This window comes from Parasteatoda tepidariorum, chromosome 5 (assembly GCF_982258835.1).
Source record: "Parasteatoda tepidariorum strain Cologne lab strain chromosome 5, Ptep-v5.0, whole genome shotgun sequence".
In the NCBI taxonomy this organism is placed as follows: domain Eukaryota; kingdom Metazoa; phylum Arthropoda; class Arachnida; order Araneae; family Theridiidae; genus Parasteatoda; species Parasteatoda tepidariorum.
The window spans coordinates 86394786-86408622 of NC_141759.1; the positions used below are offsets into that span (position 1 = coordinate 86394786).

Sequence of the window (13837 nt, forward strand, 5' to 3'; positions counted from 1 at the left end):
AGGACAAATAAAGTACAGGAATGGACATACTGTAGTTTCGGTTATCTAAACAAGAACATTCTTCAGTGTTATTTGTTGTGCAGATTCTGTGGAAGGCTCTTATTTAGACAACCGAAACTATAGTATGTCCATTTCCGTATTTCATTTGTACTTTACTCATGTTTTTTTTTTCATTTTACCAATTACATTGCTTTTAAATAAAATTTAAGTACCAATTAATATACTAATTTATGTTTACACTTTCAATTAAATCGTAGTAATCATATTATCAAGCAAAACAATTTATTGAAACAACGCAATTGAAGAAAAAGATTTTAAAAAAATTTCACAATAAGTCCCAGACAAGTATTTCCATCTAACCTTTCAGTATCATATAGCACATTTCATAAAAGCAGGTTAGGTACCTGGAGCAAAAAGGAAAAAAATACCTGCCCGTTTTCCAAATGGGAATTCAGTAAATAGCAATTTAAGCTTTTTAGTGAGCATTAAGTATTCAAGGGTCATAATGGAATGTAATTGCCCCACAGTGAACTGATCGTAAGGACACGGTTCCCAGTAAAACACCGAAGTCAAGGCTGTGGTCAGTAGGCTGGTGGGTGACCACTTTGATCTGCCTGCGTAGGGACCGAGAGTCCTCGTATTAGTCCTCGCTAAACTGTTCTACTGTAAAGTGCTCGACTTCTCGCTCAGGTTGCTTGGCTACCAAAGAAGGGGAGCCATCCCCTGTGCAGCGGATCAAAATTGCGATGCATGTCTTCGGATCATCCTAGTGGATGTTTCGCAGACTGTCGCCAATGGCCCATTTTGCAGCTCCAGTGTGACGGGAATAATGTACCTACTGTACCTACTGGAATGTAGTTTATAACATACCTAAAATCAATCAATTGAATTTAAGAAAATATCGACATGCCATTACTCGTAACTACTATCCTTGAACTCGAACCTATAAAACTCAAGCTACAAAGAAAGTTACATCCAGTACTCGAACCTAGTACCTATAAAACTCAAGTTACATAGAAAATAAAAGCAACAATTGCATAAACTAGGAATTTGTTGTCTTTCAAATAAATAAGGTTATGATGTAAGGCCTTGATAGTCGCGCATGAACTTCGTGAATCTTCTATTTAAAGACGATGACATTAAGATTTAAAAAAATTAAAGAAAAGAAAGCTAAAATTTAATAGATACAGTTTATCTAAGTACTTTAACAATATCTCTATATCTACAGTCTTTATTTTCCCTTAAAAAATAATTTTTCATAACATTCCATTGTATGAAAAATTCAAACAACTGCTGTCTGCCTTAGAACAAGACATTTCAAATCATATTTACTTTGTAACAAAATAAATACTCTATGGAGCCAATATTTTTTCGAAATTGAAACAAGGCTTTTGTGCAACGCTACATCTATTATTCATAACAGAAAAATGTCCAGCTACCGGACAATCCGGAGATATTAAATTCCAATACATCTGCTCCCGGACACTAGATGGCACCCCTCAGGCCTCAGTGGAACAATCCTCGTTCGATCACAGCAAAATATTCCCTGTCTTTGCTTTAACAGTAGCCAGGAGAACTCCGAGCTGGATTGAACAGACAACCGGACTTTTCCCGGATAGCTGAGAACAAAAACACTGATCTTATCCCACTTATTGCTTTTTTTCAGACGACATTCAATTTCCTCCATGCATTTTGATGAGATTATTAAGAGTGGGTGCTCTGATACAGTCAGGGATAAAAATCCGGATTTTCCATGTTCGAATCTTTGTCGGATTGTTTGAGTGAGGGTGCTCGAAAGAGATGTATCTGCATTTTATTCCCGGATAATTTAATCAGATGTGTGAATTCATTGGAGTGTTAAAATGAACGGATTACAATTGTGCTGGGATTTTAAATTATGGATTATTTTTGCGCAAGTTTTGTGGATGTATCTTTTTAACTTCAAACCTGTGATAGGTAAGTAGAGACAATACGTAATGTTTAAAGGGGCAAAATAAATATATAATAGGTAAATCGTTGAAATTCGTTCTGGAATTTCATTTACCAGATTCTTTAAAATTTATTTGAATTATTTACTGAAAAGGTTTTTGCTTTTTTAAACGCAGTTTATCGTGTTAAAGATTTATTTTTTTAACCAGTAAGTTTCTCATCTAACCATATAATATTAGATAATATATTGCTTTTATAATTTATGAATGCTTTCTTCTTAATTTAAATCTAACGAATAACATGTCTGTATATTAGAGTAATAAAATGTACGATACTTTACGTTGTACAATTTAGGAGATACTTTTTATTCAATAAATTGAGATATAACCTTCTCAAATGGTTTTATCACTAATATATATTAATTTATAATATGAGTACTGTTTTTACCATAATATTACATTTATTGTTGTAATAATATTAATAATAAATTATTCTTATTATAATAGTATTCTTAATCATACTTTTAACAGAAATAATAATCGAAACCTAAAATAGTTTTCTTGGTAAGGTAACATGCCAATTAAAATCATATGAATTATTTTATGACAGTTTCATTTCATATCAATCTTATTTCCTTTATTTTTTATTTTATTATTCATAGACTATGTATTTCCATAATTCGATCACGCACATAATTTTTAAAAATACAATTCTAATTATATTTCTTATAAATTTTATTCTGAATATATTTTTCTCCATTATAACAATGATAATATAAAATAATAATAATTTTTATTAATAAGGCTTTTGATAAATCTATTATGCTATTCACAAACTTTTCTAGTTAGAATTTCTTCAAATAATTCAAAAATCTTTTTTTAACTGATATATAATGCGTTTAAAATGAATAAATAGAGATATTAAAAAATAGTGTTATTTTTTAATATCCCAGTATCTTGTTATTTTGCCATAAAAATCATTTTTTAACAATTTTGAAAATCAATAAAATTGTCTTTATGATTTTTAAGTATTTAACAAAATGTTAACCATATTTAATTTAATACATGATATAAATAAGTGGTTTATGTTTATTTCCCGTTTAGTATGAGGTTAGTAATATGATTTACAAATGTTTCTAGATATTAATAGGAATAAATAAAATTCTGCATGCAGCAGTTATAAGCTTCTTATGAAACATTTCAGCAATTATTTATGCATTAATATATGAGTTATTTATCTGTTTTAACTCTATGTGGTCAAGTACAATGCATTGAAATTTTAAAACACACTCTATAAAAAAACAAAAAATTTTAGTATTGCTCTTTAGTATCACTTTTAGATCATTATCGTTTAAACTTTTAGATCTATAGGCTTATATATTATATGCAGACTACGTTGCTAAAAAACTTATATTTTCTTCAGAGATAAACTTATCCATAGAAATGTTTTTTTTTACATTTAATTAATGTTTTTAACTGATTAAAACTTATTACTTATAACTTCAATTTTTTTTAAAATTGAAAACTATAAAAAAATAACAAATTTACATAATTTTTAATTTTTTTTTTAAACATTAAAGCAATTTCATGATTATTTAAAAAAACATATATATTTGGATAATCATCATTTAAAATTCATAAGGAACAGAAAAGATGTAAAACTTATAACGTAACTTAATTTTTATATTTTGGATGAGAATGGTAAAAAGATTTTAACAAAACTATTTTTTCAATGTTACTATAGAAGTAGTAATATATATATGGCTCTGTAATCATACGCAGTTACATACATTTCATGGTGTATTTCTTAAAGTATTTTTGCTGTTGATATCATGTATTACCAACAGCAAAAGTTGGTATCATGTATTACCATGCATTGCATCTTGAAAATGCACAATGAAAATTCTGATACCGTTAAACCTTTGACCTCTTCAAGTAAATCAATTTATGACCGAAGTTATCCTTTTTCATTGTGCATCGCATTTATTGAAAGAAATAAACTAAGAAAATATTTTACACATATTAAATGAGTTTAATTAAAATTCCCTAAAGATTACTTCTTAAAAATGTGCTAAAAAATTTACCGAAAGTTTATAGTCACATATGATTTCTATTTTATTTTATTCATTTATTTTTCCTTTTAATTTTAATACTTATAAATCTACTTTAAACTACGGTGCAACATTGCAAATAATTAATGATATTGCTTTATTGGAATTATTCATTTTCGATTCAGATAAATTTGGATAATTTTATGCATGATTACAAGCTATCAATTACTTGAAATGATAATTAAAAACGTTAAAACGAAACTTTTTTACAAATGTAATTGAGTCATAAAATAGTCATATTTTATTATTATGTTTAAATTCATGGTTATAATTAATAATAGTTAATTGTATCCCTGATCTACAATCACATTTAATTATAATTTATAATTACAAATGCATGTGATATATGATCTCAATTCCGACCGCAGATAATTTTGACACAAAAAGTCCTATTTTTCTCTTTATGATGAAGCTGCTAAAAATTTTATAGAAAATTATCTATGACCGATAATCATAATACACAATCATGAAATAATGTATAACTTAATATTTTGTTAGGTTACATTTAAATGTCAATTTTTATTTTTAAAAATGATAATTATAAAATTGTAATGACACTATTGTGTTACATTATTTTAATTGGTTATGATAAAACAATTATTTATTTATTTATTTTATCGTAGGAAAATAGTTAGTACATAATTGTTATAACACTATATTTTATAACAAATATTTACATATTTATATGTAAAATAACTGTTTTCTGATTGAAATTTTATTTTTAATGATCTTCTAAATGAAGAATAATGCTGTATTTTGTTGCCACTCAGTATATTAGAGTGAAATAATTTAAAAAGACCTGAAAATACCTAATACCTAATGAAAAAAGAAATACCTAATAAAAGAAAAAAAAGAAATTTTTTTTTAAATGAAACTATCTTTGTATCTGCTCTTTTTATTGGAAAACATTTATTTTATCATAAAATTATATTTTATCTCTATTGAAAGAAATAGAGGAAAATTATATTAAATTTTTATATTAAATATTATTTATGTGACTTTGACATAATTATTTTAAAAATTAATAACTCTGCAGATGTGGTTCACTATTGATTAAATACATGGTAATTTGTATCAAGTCGGTAATTTGTAATCAAGTATTTGCTTGCAATTAAGAGCAACAACAATCGTAAAGTATAAGTATCTGGTATCTTGATAACATTTGTGGTAATAAATTATGATTTATATGCAATTGCTGATAAAAATAAGTTTTTAAATATAATTTAACTGTAATTAATTATAACTATTATTTCCTACCTTTTATCAAATCTTACAGTTTTGTGAAACATTCATAAACCTCCTTCTCATAGACATTAAATAGAAATGTAACTTAACAACTTGATCAAATTTAAATATTGTGTATTGTGCTAAAAATTAAAAAATGGACCACTATTCATCCTAACTATTGATCCTAATCATCGGATTTTCACGTTCTAGGACTCAATCTTAATGGTTCAAAGGGATGATCACTAATATGCTTATTAATTAGTGCAGCCGATATTTCAAGTTACGAAATCAGACACAAAAATGAACTTTCTCTGAATAAACATACTTTTTTTTCGAACGAATTCGGATTTCTGACCCCCAAAATATAGGGGCAGCCGCATCTGTAACTTATAATTCTTATTTTTTACTCAGGAAAGCGGTCCGAAGTGTGGACCCCTTAATGTGAATTTTATTTTTTATGTATTTTGCCATACCTTAAGAACTTTTGAAGTGAATTCAATTTTTTTCTTAGAAATAACTATAAAATTCGTTTATCCAAAGATAATTCTATACAAAATATCACTTTTAGTAAATATTTCTTATTATTTTTTATAATAATAACCGAAAAATTTTGAATTGTAAGTTTTTCACATCATTTTAAAGGATGTAATTTTAAATGGCAAAATAAAAATTTTGAGTGAAATCGGTTGACTATTTCCTGAGAAATTAAATCTCGGACTTAACTTCTTGAAATTCAGAGGAACAATTTGGCCAATTTCGTTCAACTTTTGCATTTTGCCATTTAAAATTACAATCTTTAAAATAGGGTTAAATATTGTCAACCTTACAATTAAAAATGTTTCGACTATTTTTAAATAAAATAATAAAAGTAATAAATACTCACTAAAATTTATTTTTCCATGGTATCTAAATATATATATATATATGACTGCATATGTGACTAAACAAATTTTACAATTGTTAGCAAGAATTTTTCAATTCACTCAAAAATTTATCGAAATATGGAGAAATATCCAAAAAGTAAAATCGATATTAAGTGGTCCAAAGTTTGGACCACTCTCTTGATCAAACTGCTACAACTGAACAATTTTACATAATTGACCATATTTGCCGGATTGCTGCTGCCCCCTATATTTTAGGAGTCAAAAATCTGAATCCGTCAAAAAAAATTATGTTTATTCAGAGAAAGTACATTTTTGTGTCTGATTTCGCAACTTAAAATATCGTCTGCACCAATTAATAAGCATATTTGGGGTCATCCTCTCAAACTATTGAATCCTAGAACGTGAAGATCCGATCAATAGATCAAAAGCTTTTCAGAGTTGCCCGTTTATTAATTTTTATTATTTTTTTTTTTTGCTCTCTCTAATTATCTTGCTTATGCCATACGCCAAGATTTATAGTTATTAATGGTGAAGCAATCGTTACTAAAGAATTTTCTCTTTAAAATTTGTTTCAAGTATGCTTGCCTCATGCATTGATTTGTGAATTGATAGTTTTGAAAATAATAATCTCTATTATTATTTTATATTTATGAACACTCATAATAAGCATGAGATGATAGCATAGAGAGTAGTTCACGTATATTGATAATAATTCAGTGTTTCTTTTCTTAAATCTTTAATTAAAATTCTTTAAATGTTTTATTGTTTATTAATAAACATAGAAATTCAAAGCATTGAAAATAATAGCATCGCAAAACCCTTCCTATCAAGTAATTTGAAAGGCATCCTAACTTTTAATCAATCGAATTATATTTATGTAACGACTTAGCTCTTTATTTTCTTCTCCTAATAAAACTTTTAAGTGCACAAATTAGGAATCTTTTAAAATCTTTTATCATCTCATAATAGAACCAAACAAAGCAAAACAAATTACTTTAAAGAAAGTCATCATTTCTATTTCTAATAGGCTACTCAGTTGACTTTCACAAGCTTTTTCCGTAGTTGCTATTGTTATATTGCTAAATTTTGCACTCTTTTGTTAACATTTTCAGTCTTTATGTTTTATTTGTGCATGAATTTACTTTTTATATTATTTTCTTAAATTTTATTTTACGATTTTAGAAATTCCCTCTTGAAAAAACTGAATTAATATATCACAATAAAATTCATTAAAATAAAGATTCATAGCAACATCGGCTGGTTTCAATGATCGATGATACGTTATTAGATAAAAGTATTATTTAAATACATTAAAAAATAATGTTTGTTTTAGTTTCATGTTTAGATAAATCATTTCTATCTTATTTTAGAACTAGTAATAACCAGTCTATTTCTGCTGCTGTAAAGGCACCAGAAATCTGAAAATGCAAGGAAAACAAAGCATTCGTTTGATTTTATGTCCATTTCAATAAAATGAAAAAAGGTCTACCATTAAAACAAGACTTTTCATATAAATATGAGATATCAGAAAAAATTTCAGTTAGGGAGTTTTATTAAATGAAAGACAATAATTATTGTTTTTCCTGTAATTATCATTACGGTTGTTACTCCCCTGATATAAAATAAAATGTATTAAATGTATTATGTAAATCAATTTTAAACTACAACTTAAAACCGGAATTTATATTTATCTGTTTGAAAATATTTTATCAATACGCAATATGTCAAAAAAATAGATAGCTTCGATTTGGAGTTAACTATTAATGGATGTATTTTTTCTAATGACATTAATTATACATTTAATTATACATCTTTATTTTTCTATTATCACGAGACAAGATATGTATGAGGTCATAAATGTTCTACCAGTCATTCTGGTTAATGTACGTCAAACTGTTATCATTTCATTTCTACGTTCGTTAAATATATATTTAAAATATGTCTGTAAATATAAGAGGACTAATGACAAAGAAAAAATATAACTGAGTGAGTGCGAAAGGTTATTAATGAATAAAAATTGATTTACGACAAAATAAAATAAAGTGAACTATATTTTACATTCAGAAATTCGCCTTCGTTTCACTTAAATAATGATAATTGATGAATCGTTATTTGAGATTTTTATACTGTAATCATATCATTAGGAAAAAAAAACAATTTGAACCTAACTTTTTGGTCAAAGAAGTTTAAAGTTTTCCGTTTTCGTTCGATTGTATGACAAAATTTAGATCAAGTTAAGAGGACATACACGTAAATTGTTCTGACCATCAGGCCACTCCTGAGCATATATCAGATTGTCTGGAGGGTTTTCAGACAAGATCTTTGTATAAAAACTATGTCTAGTATTATATCTTGTATGCTTTGTAGTATTAGACTTTCGTAGAGTGACAGATTTTATAGACTTGATTTAGCGTTGCTAAGCAACGGGGTATGCAACTTTTTTTCATTGTCCTCACTGAACTATATAAATATTTGGAATTGATGTAACTCCAGTACTGTGTCTTTACGCAATATGACCGTTTTAAAAGCGAATAACATATTGTTCGCTCATAACTTTAAATTATTGAATAAGAAGAGAGCAATCTTGACCCTCAATGGGCATTAAAATTCACTAATACCTAAAAACTAAATCTCATACGTAAATTTTAATTGAATTTGTTAACGCGATATTCTTTTGAAAAAAATATAAAACTTACTTTGCTTTATAACGAACTCTATTCTTTAATAGTTATAATATTATGATAAACACGGTACTTGAAGTTAGGAATAATGTATGGTTAATCATATTAGCGCTTACAAAAAAATGGTAAGATAAAATATGGTGCTCTGGCAAATATGTAACAAAATTTTTTATTCTAGCCCAACAAGTACTTTTCTAGGTACTTTTCTAGGTACTTTTCTGTTATTTACAAGTATATCCACAAAAAGAAATTACACATTGCTTAATTTTGAAGATTCCACATAAAATTTCATGATGATTTCTTTTACTATAAATCCGTTCCTTACTACTCAGAGAGGAAAATGTATGGTCAAAACTACCAGAATATGGAAAATATTCCCCTTTTTCTGGAGAATGAAACTCTCGAAACTTTTACAAAGTACTGTGGTAAAGAGTTTGGCAAAATTAAAAATAAAACATTGATTTATAATATGTGATAAAATATGTCTGTAAATTATATATATCTCATAACGTTTTATAATATTTCTCTAAATACAGTATTGTCAATTTTTTAAATATGTAAATGCTCCCCTCGTAGAAATTTGTTACTGCTGACAATATAATACTGATAATGGTGTTCATATTATACACAGATATAATAAGTGTTGAAAATTATTATACACAGAAACAATCTGTTTGATTTGTGTATTGTATGGAAATGCCATTTCTATTCTGAACCTGGTAGATAAACAAAAATATATGGTATTTAAATAATTAATTCGTAAATATTTCCGTTCCTAGTACCGTATACCCGAAATTCTGGTTTGTAAAATTATAGGTCTTATAACCACACACTTGGTAAAAAATACGAAACTAAAAAGTAAATTTAATCGAATAAATGGTTTTAGTTCCTTTCTCTAAATCTTCTTAATAAAAGTACCAAATCTTACTTCATTTAAAAAAATTTAACATTTTTGTAGGACAATATTTAGTGCTAACTTCTGGCTCTATGTATTCCCATAAAGCCAGAAACATGGTAAATTAATAACATAGTAGTTTTGACTATACTTTTCTCTCCAGTTATTCCACAGAATTATTTAGCTATTGAGTAAATTAACCAAGATTATCTACTAAATTACAAAAATTAGTCTATTTCTCAAATTACTTAGGTAATCTGAAAACTACCTAAACATTATGCTTATTATCTATTAGGAATTATAAATGTGAAAATGAGATCTTTTCAGAAACAACAGCAAAGTTTAGAATAATTAATTAATAAATTAATAATTAGTAATATAAATTAATAATAACATATAATAGTATAAATTAATAATTAGTTAATTAACTTTTTTTTTGTAGTCAAAAATATCAGACTGCTACAATCAATCAATCAACACATTATTTGAAAAAGTCGATCATAAATCAGTTTAAAATCAATAATGCAGATAATTAACAGTCCTTAAGTATTATTAAAATTAAGGAAATGTGCATAGTCTCATTTTTTTTTTTAAATCTAAAGAATCAAGTCCATAAATAACATCAAAAAACCAACAAATAAATTGATAAAATGAGGGCGACGTACTTTTAAGATATTCTGTTACTGAAAACGTAAATGCGTATATTACTTAGAGAAATCGTAAAAAATTATTGTTTTCGCACTTTAACGGACTACCCTAGATAATCGGCTAGAGTGCATATTAACGGCTTCCTGTGTTGTTCTTCAATGTACATGCAAATTAAATTGCGTTTAAACTTTAAAAATGTTAAGCTGATCTAAAATACGAAAAAAATTAAATAAAACACGAAAGAAATATATTGTCAGAACGGAGAAAATAGAGTATTAAATATTAATTTTTTGAAAATGTATGACAATTGTTATATTTTTTAACTTTGCCTTTTTAACTCTTAGCTTGTAGTTTAAACACAGCTTGAAAAACAAATTTTAAAATATTAACAAGGCGATGTATATTTATTTTCTCACAATCATTTCTCTGTCTGCCTGCTTACTTCAGCATTATTTTAAATATTTACTTTATTTTTATCATTTGCTATCTTCCTGAAATTCTCTTAATGCAACTTTAGAATGTTTTCATGCAGATTTTAAAATGCTTTAGATATTTTCCCCATTTGAGTTTTTCGCGAATATTTTAACAATAAATAAGCGAACGAATTTCTATATAATGCAGAAAAACTAAGTAAACCAACCGATTATAGTTATAGTAGAATATTTTCTACGTTATTCATGTCTATAATCATTATTTAAAATACAATAGAGCATTATTATTTATTTTACTTAACCCATGAATATTAAAGTTAACAAATCATTTACTCTTATGTAATCGTATTTATCAATATTTATCCAAATATAACTACTAACTCTAGCTTATCTATTTATCATCGAATCTTTTACCACGCATCTTATACCTTCTTGTTTTTCTTACTTATATAAAATTCCTTTTGTTTACTCTTTGTAACTGTAGTGTATCAATTTATTCCCTGTGCAGAATGCTTAGAAAATAAAATTGTTTTATATTAATGAAACTAAAAGGATTCTGTTTTAAAAGATGTACACAATGATTCACCTAGAATAATTTTTTATCTTATGATTGGATCCTCACGTATTCAATGTTAATCGCTTGATGAGGTGAACTTAAATATGCTAATTAATTAGTACAGACGATATTTCGGGTTCAAAAATCAGACAAAAAAATGCTATTTCTTTGAATAAACATTTTTTTTGATTTGACGGCTTTAAATTTCAGCTCTTCAAAATATAGGGCAATCTAAGAAATATAGCCCTAATAATATGGTGAGGATAGTGGTCTATTGTTTGGGCCCCTTAATGTTAATACCTTTTGCGAATTTTGCCATATCTCGAGAATTTTCTAAGGGGATTAAGGATTCCCTGCTTACAGTTATAAATCATATTCGTTTATGCAAAGATCGTCCATGCAAAAAATACTTGTATTTTTTTTATTTAATTGCCGAAAAAAACTGTGAATTGTAAGGCATAGAAATGTTTATACCGTTCTTAATAATGTAATTTTATTATGAAAAATACAAAATTTGAATTAAATCGTTTGAAGTATTACTGTAATAAACACTGGTTCAGATCGGTATTGAACAAATGTCTTCAATTGGGTTCCTTTCCAGATGCTTGGAAAAAAGCCTCTGTCTGCCTGATTCCCAAGAATGGCAAAAATCCTCAATTACCGCAGAGCTATCGTCCAATCTCTCTGCTCTCTACCTGGGGTAAAATTTTGGATAAGTTGATTGCTGAGAGATTAATCTATTTTTTAGAAAGCAATAATATCTTACATGAAAATCAATTTGGTTTCAGGAGAGGCAGGGGAGCGGATGACGCGCTTAAATTTGTTGTGGACTATGTCACAGCTGCTAAACACGAAGGTAAACATACAGTGGGCGTCGCCATGGACATTAAAAATGCTTTCGGCTCTGCCAGTTGGAGGCTGCTTAAGCAGGAATTAAATAGTTTGTGTTTTGGCGACTCGGTGCTGTCGGTGGTTTTTGATTTTTTAAACAATAAATATGTTTGTTTTAATCGAAATGATGTTCTTATAGAATCACCAACCAATGTAGGGGTAGCCCAGGGCTCGTCCCTGGGACCCATTTTATGGTTCATACTCATTAATTCATTGATCGTCAATTTTAACTATTATGATTGCAGTTTGCTTGCTTTCGCCGATGACGTCTTTTTACTGATGAAGCATTCAATACTCTATAGAATCGACAAAATAGGCACAGATATTATACAGTCTCTCACGGACTGGGCCAGGGAACACAGCCTTGTTTTCGCACCTGAAAAGACAAATTTGATCACATTTCTTAAAGACGCCAAATGTCTTAGAAGGCAACCGCGTATCAAAATGGCTGGCACAACTACTGCCAATATTAAACCAGTAAAAACACTTAAATATCTTGGCGTGATTTTTGACCCTCGGTTGAGCTGGATGCAACATCTCGAGCAGTTAAAGTCCGATGTCGTCATCTTTTACAACAAAATGAAACAGTTCAGTAGAGCCACCTGGGGCTTGTCCCCAAACATTCTGAAACATATTTATCGCCGAGCTATTGAGAAATAAATCACTTACGGAGCCTCTGTATGGTATAAAAATAACGTAAAAATTAATAAGAAGTTGAACTCCATACAGCGCATCCCCCTTCTAAATATCACCAAATGCTACTCCACCACCAGCACAGAGGCTCTCCAAATTCTTGCTGGTATTCCCTCCATAGACCTAAAAATTAGACAGACTTGTACTATAAAGAAACATCGGTGGACGCGAGATAAGCAAATCATTTTCGATAGCGACTTCCAAATCAGAGAACTAGATGCCTTACCGATAGATACCCCAGTACACCATAATCCCTTGGATCTCAAGATGATAGAAAGGGGCTACAGCTCACCGAGGGGTGTGGGTTATGAAATCTATACTGATGGCAGTAGAAGACAAATAACAAATTCGGATACAGGGTTGACCGAGGATAGAGTGGGCTGTGGTTTCTTGGTGAAGCTTAATAACAACACCATTTATCAACACTGTGCTAGACTTAATAACGATGCAAGTGTATACCCCGCCGAACTCACTGCCATCAAACTTGCAATCACATGGGCAAACGTTGAAAATATTAATGCATTTAATTTATTCTCTGATTCTAAATCCTCGCTGCAGTCGCTAGAAAACTCAAATCCGAATGACCCACTTGTGGAAGAAATTAAGAACGTGGTCAAATATAAAACATGCTGTCTCAACTGGGTAAAGGCACATTCTGGGAACATTGGCAACGAGGAAGCTGATGCACTTGCCAAACAAGGCACTCTTCTTGGCGGGGTTGATCACTATTATCCTCTTTTAAAACCACAAATCAATTACAGACTGAGGCAGGTAAGCAACGCAATCTGGCAGGACAGGTGGTCAACCACAACAAATGGGAGACATACCTATATCTTCTACCCAATGGTCAAGGAGAATAGACTCTCCAGCGATTTCTTTCTTTATCAATTTC

The 13837-nt window shown here is 28.6% G+C and overlaps 1 protein-coding gene across 6 annotated transcripts in view; it reads left to right on the forward strand.

The window, feature by feature from the left end:
* The first annotated feature begins 1484 nt into the window (after window positions 1–1484).
* Window positions 1485–13837, forward strand: part of LOC107446399 (cell surface glycoprotein MUC18) — a 337992-nt gene continuing 325639 nt past the window's right edge. For 3 of the 6 annotated variants that reach the window (XM_043041644.3, XM_043041641.3, XM_071184931.2), the window contains exon 1: window positions 1555–1956. In XM_043041644.3, the coding sequence (XP_042897578.2) occupies window positions 1863–1956 (94 nt within the window). In that variant the 5' untranslated portion in view covers window positions 1555–1862. Of the gene's footprint in view, window positions 1957–13837 lie in introns of all 6 variants that reach the window. The other 3 variants (XM_043041643.3, XM_043041640.3, XM_071184932.2) reach the window with 3 other exon arrangements.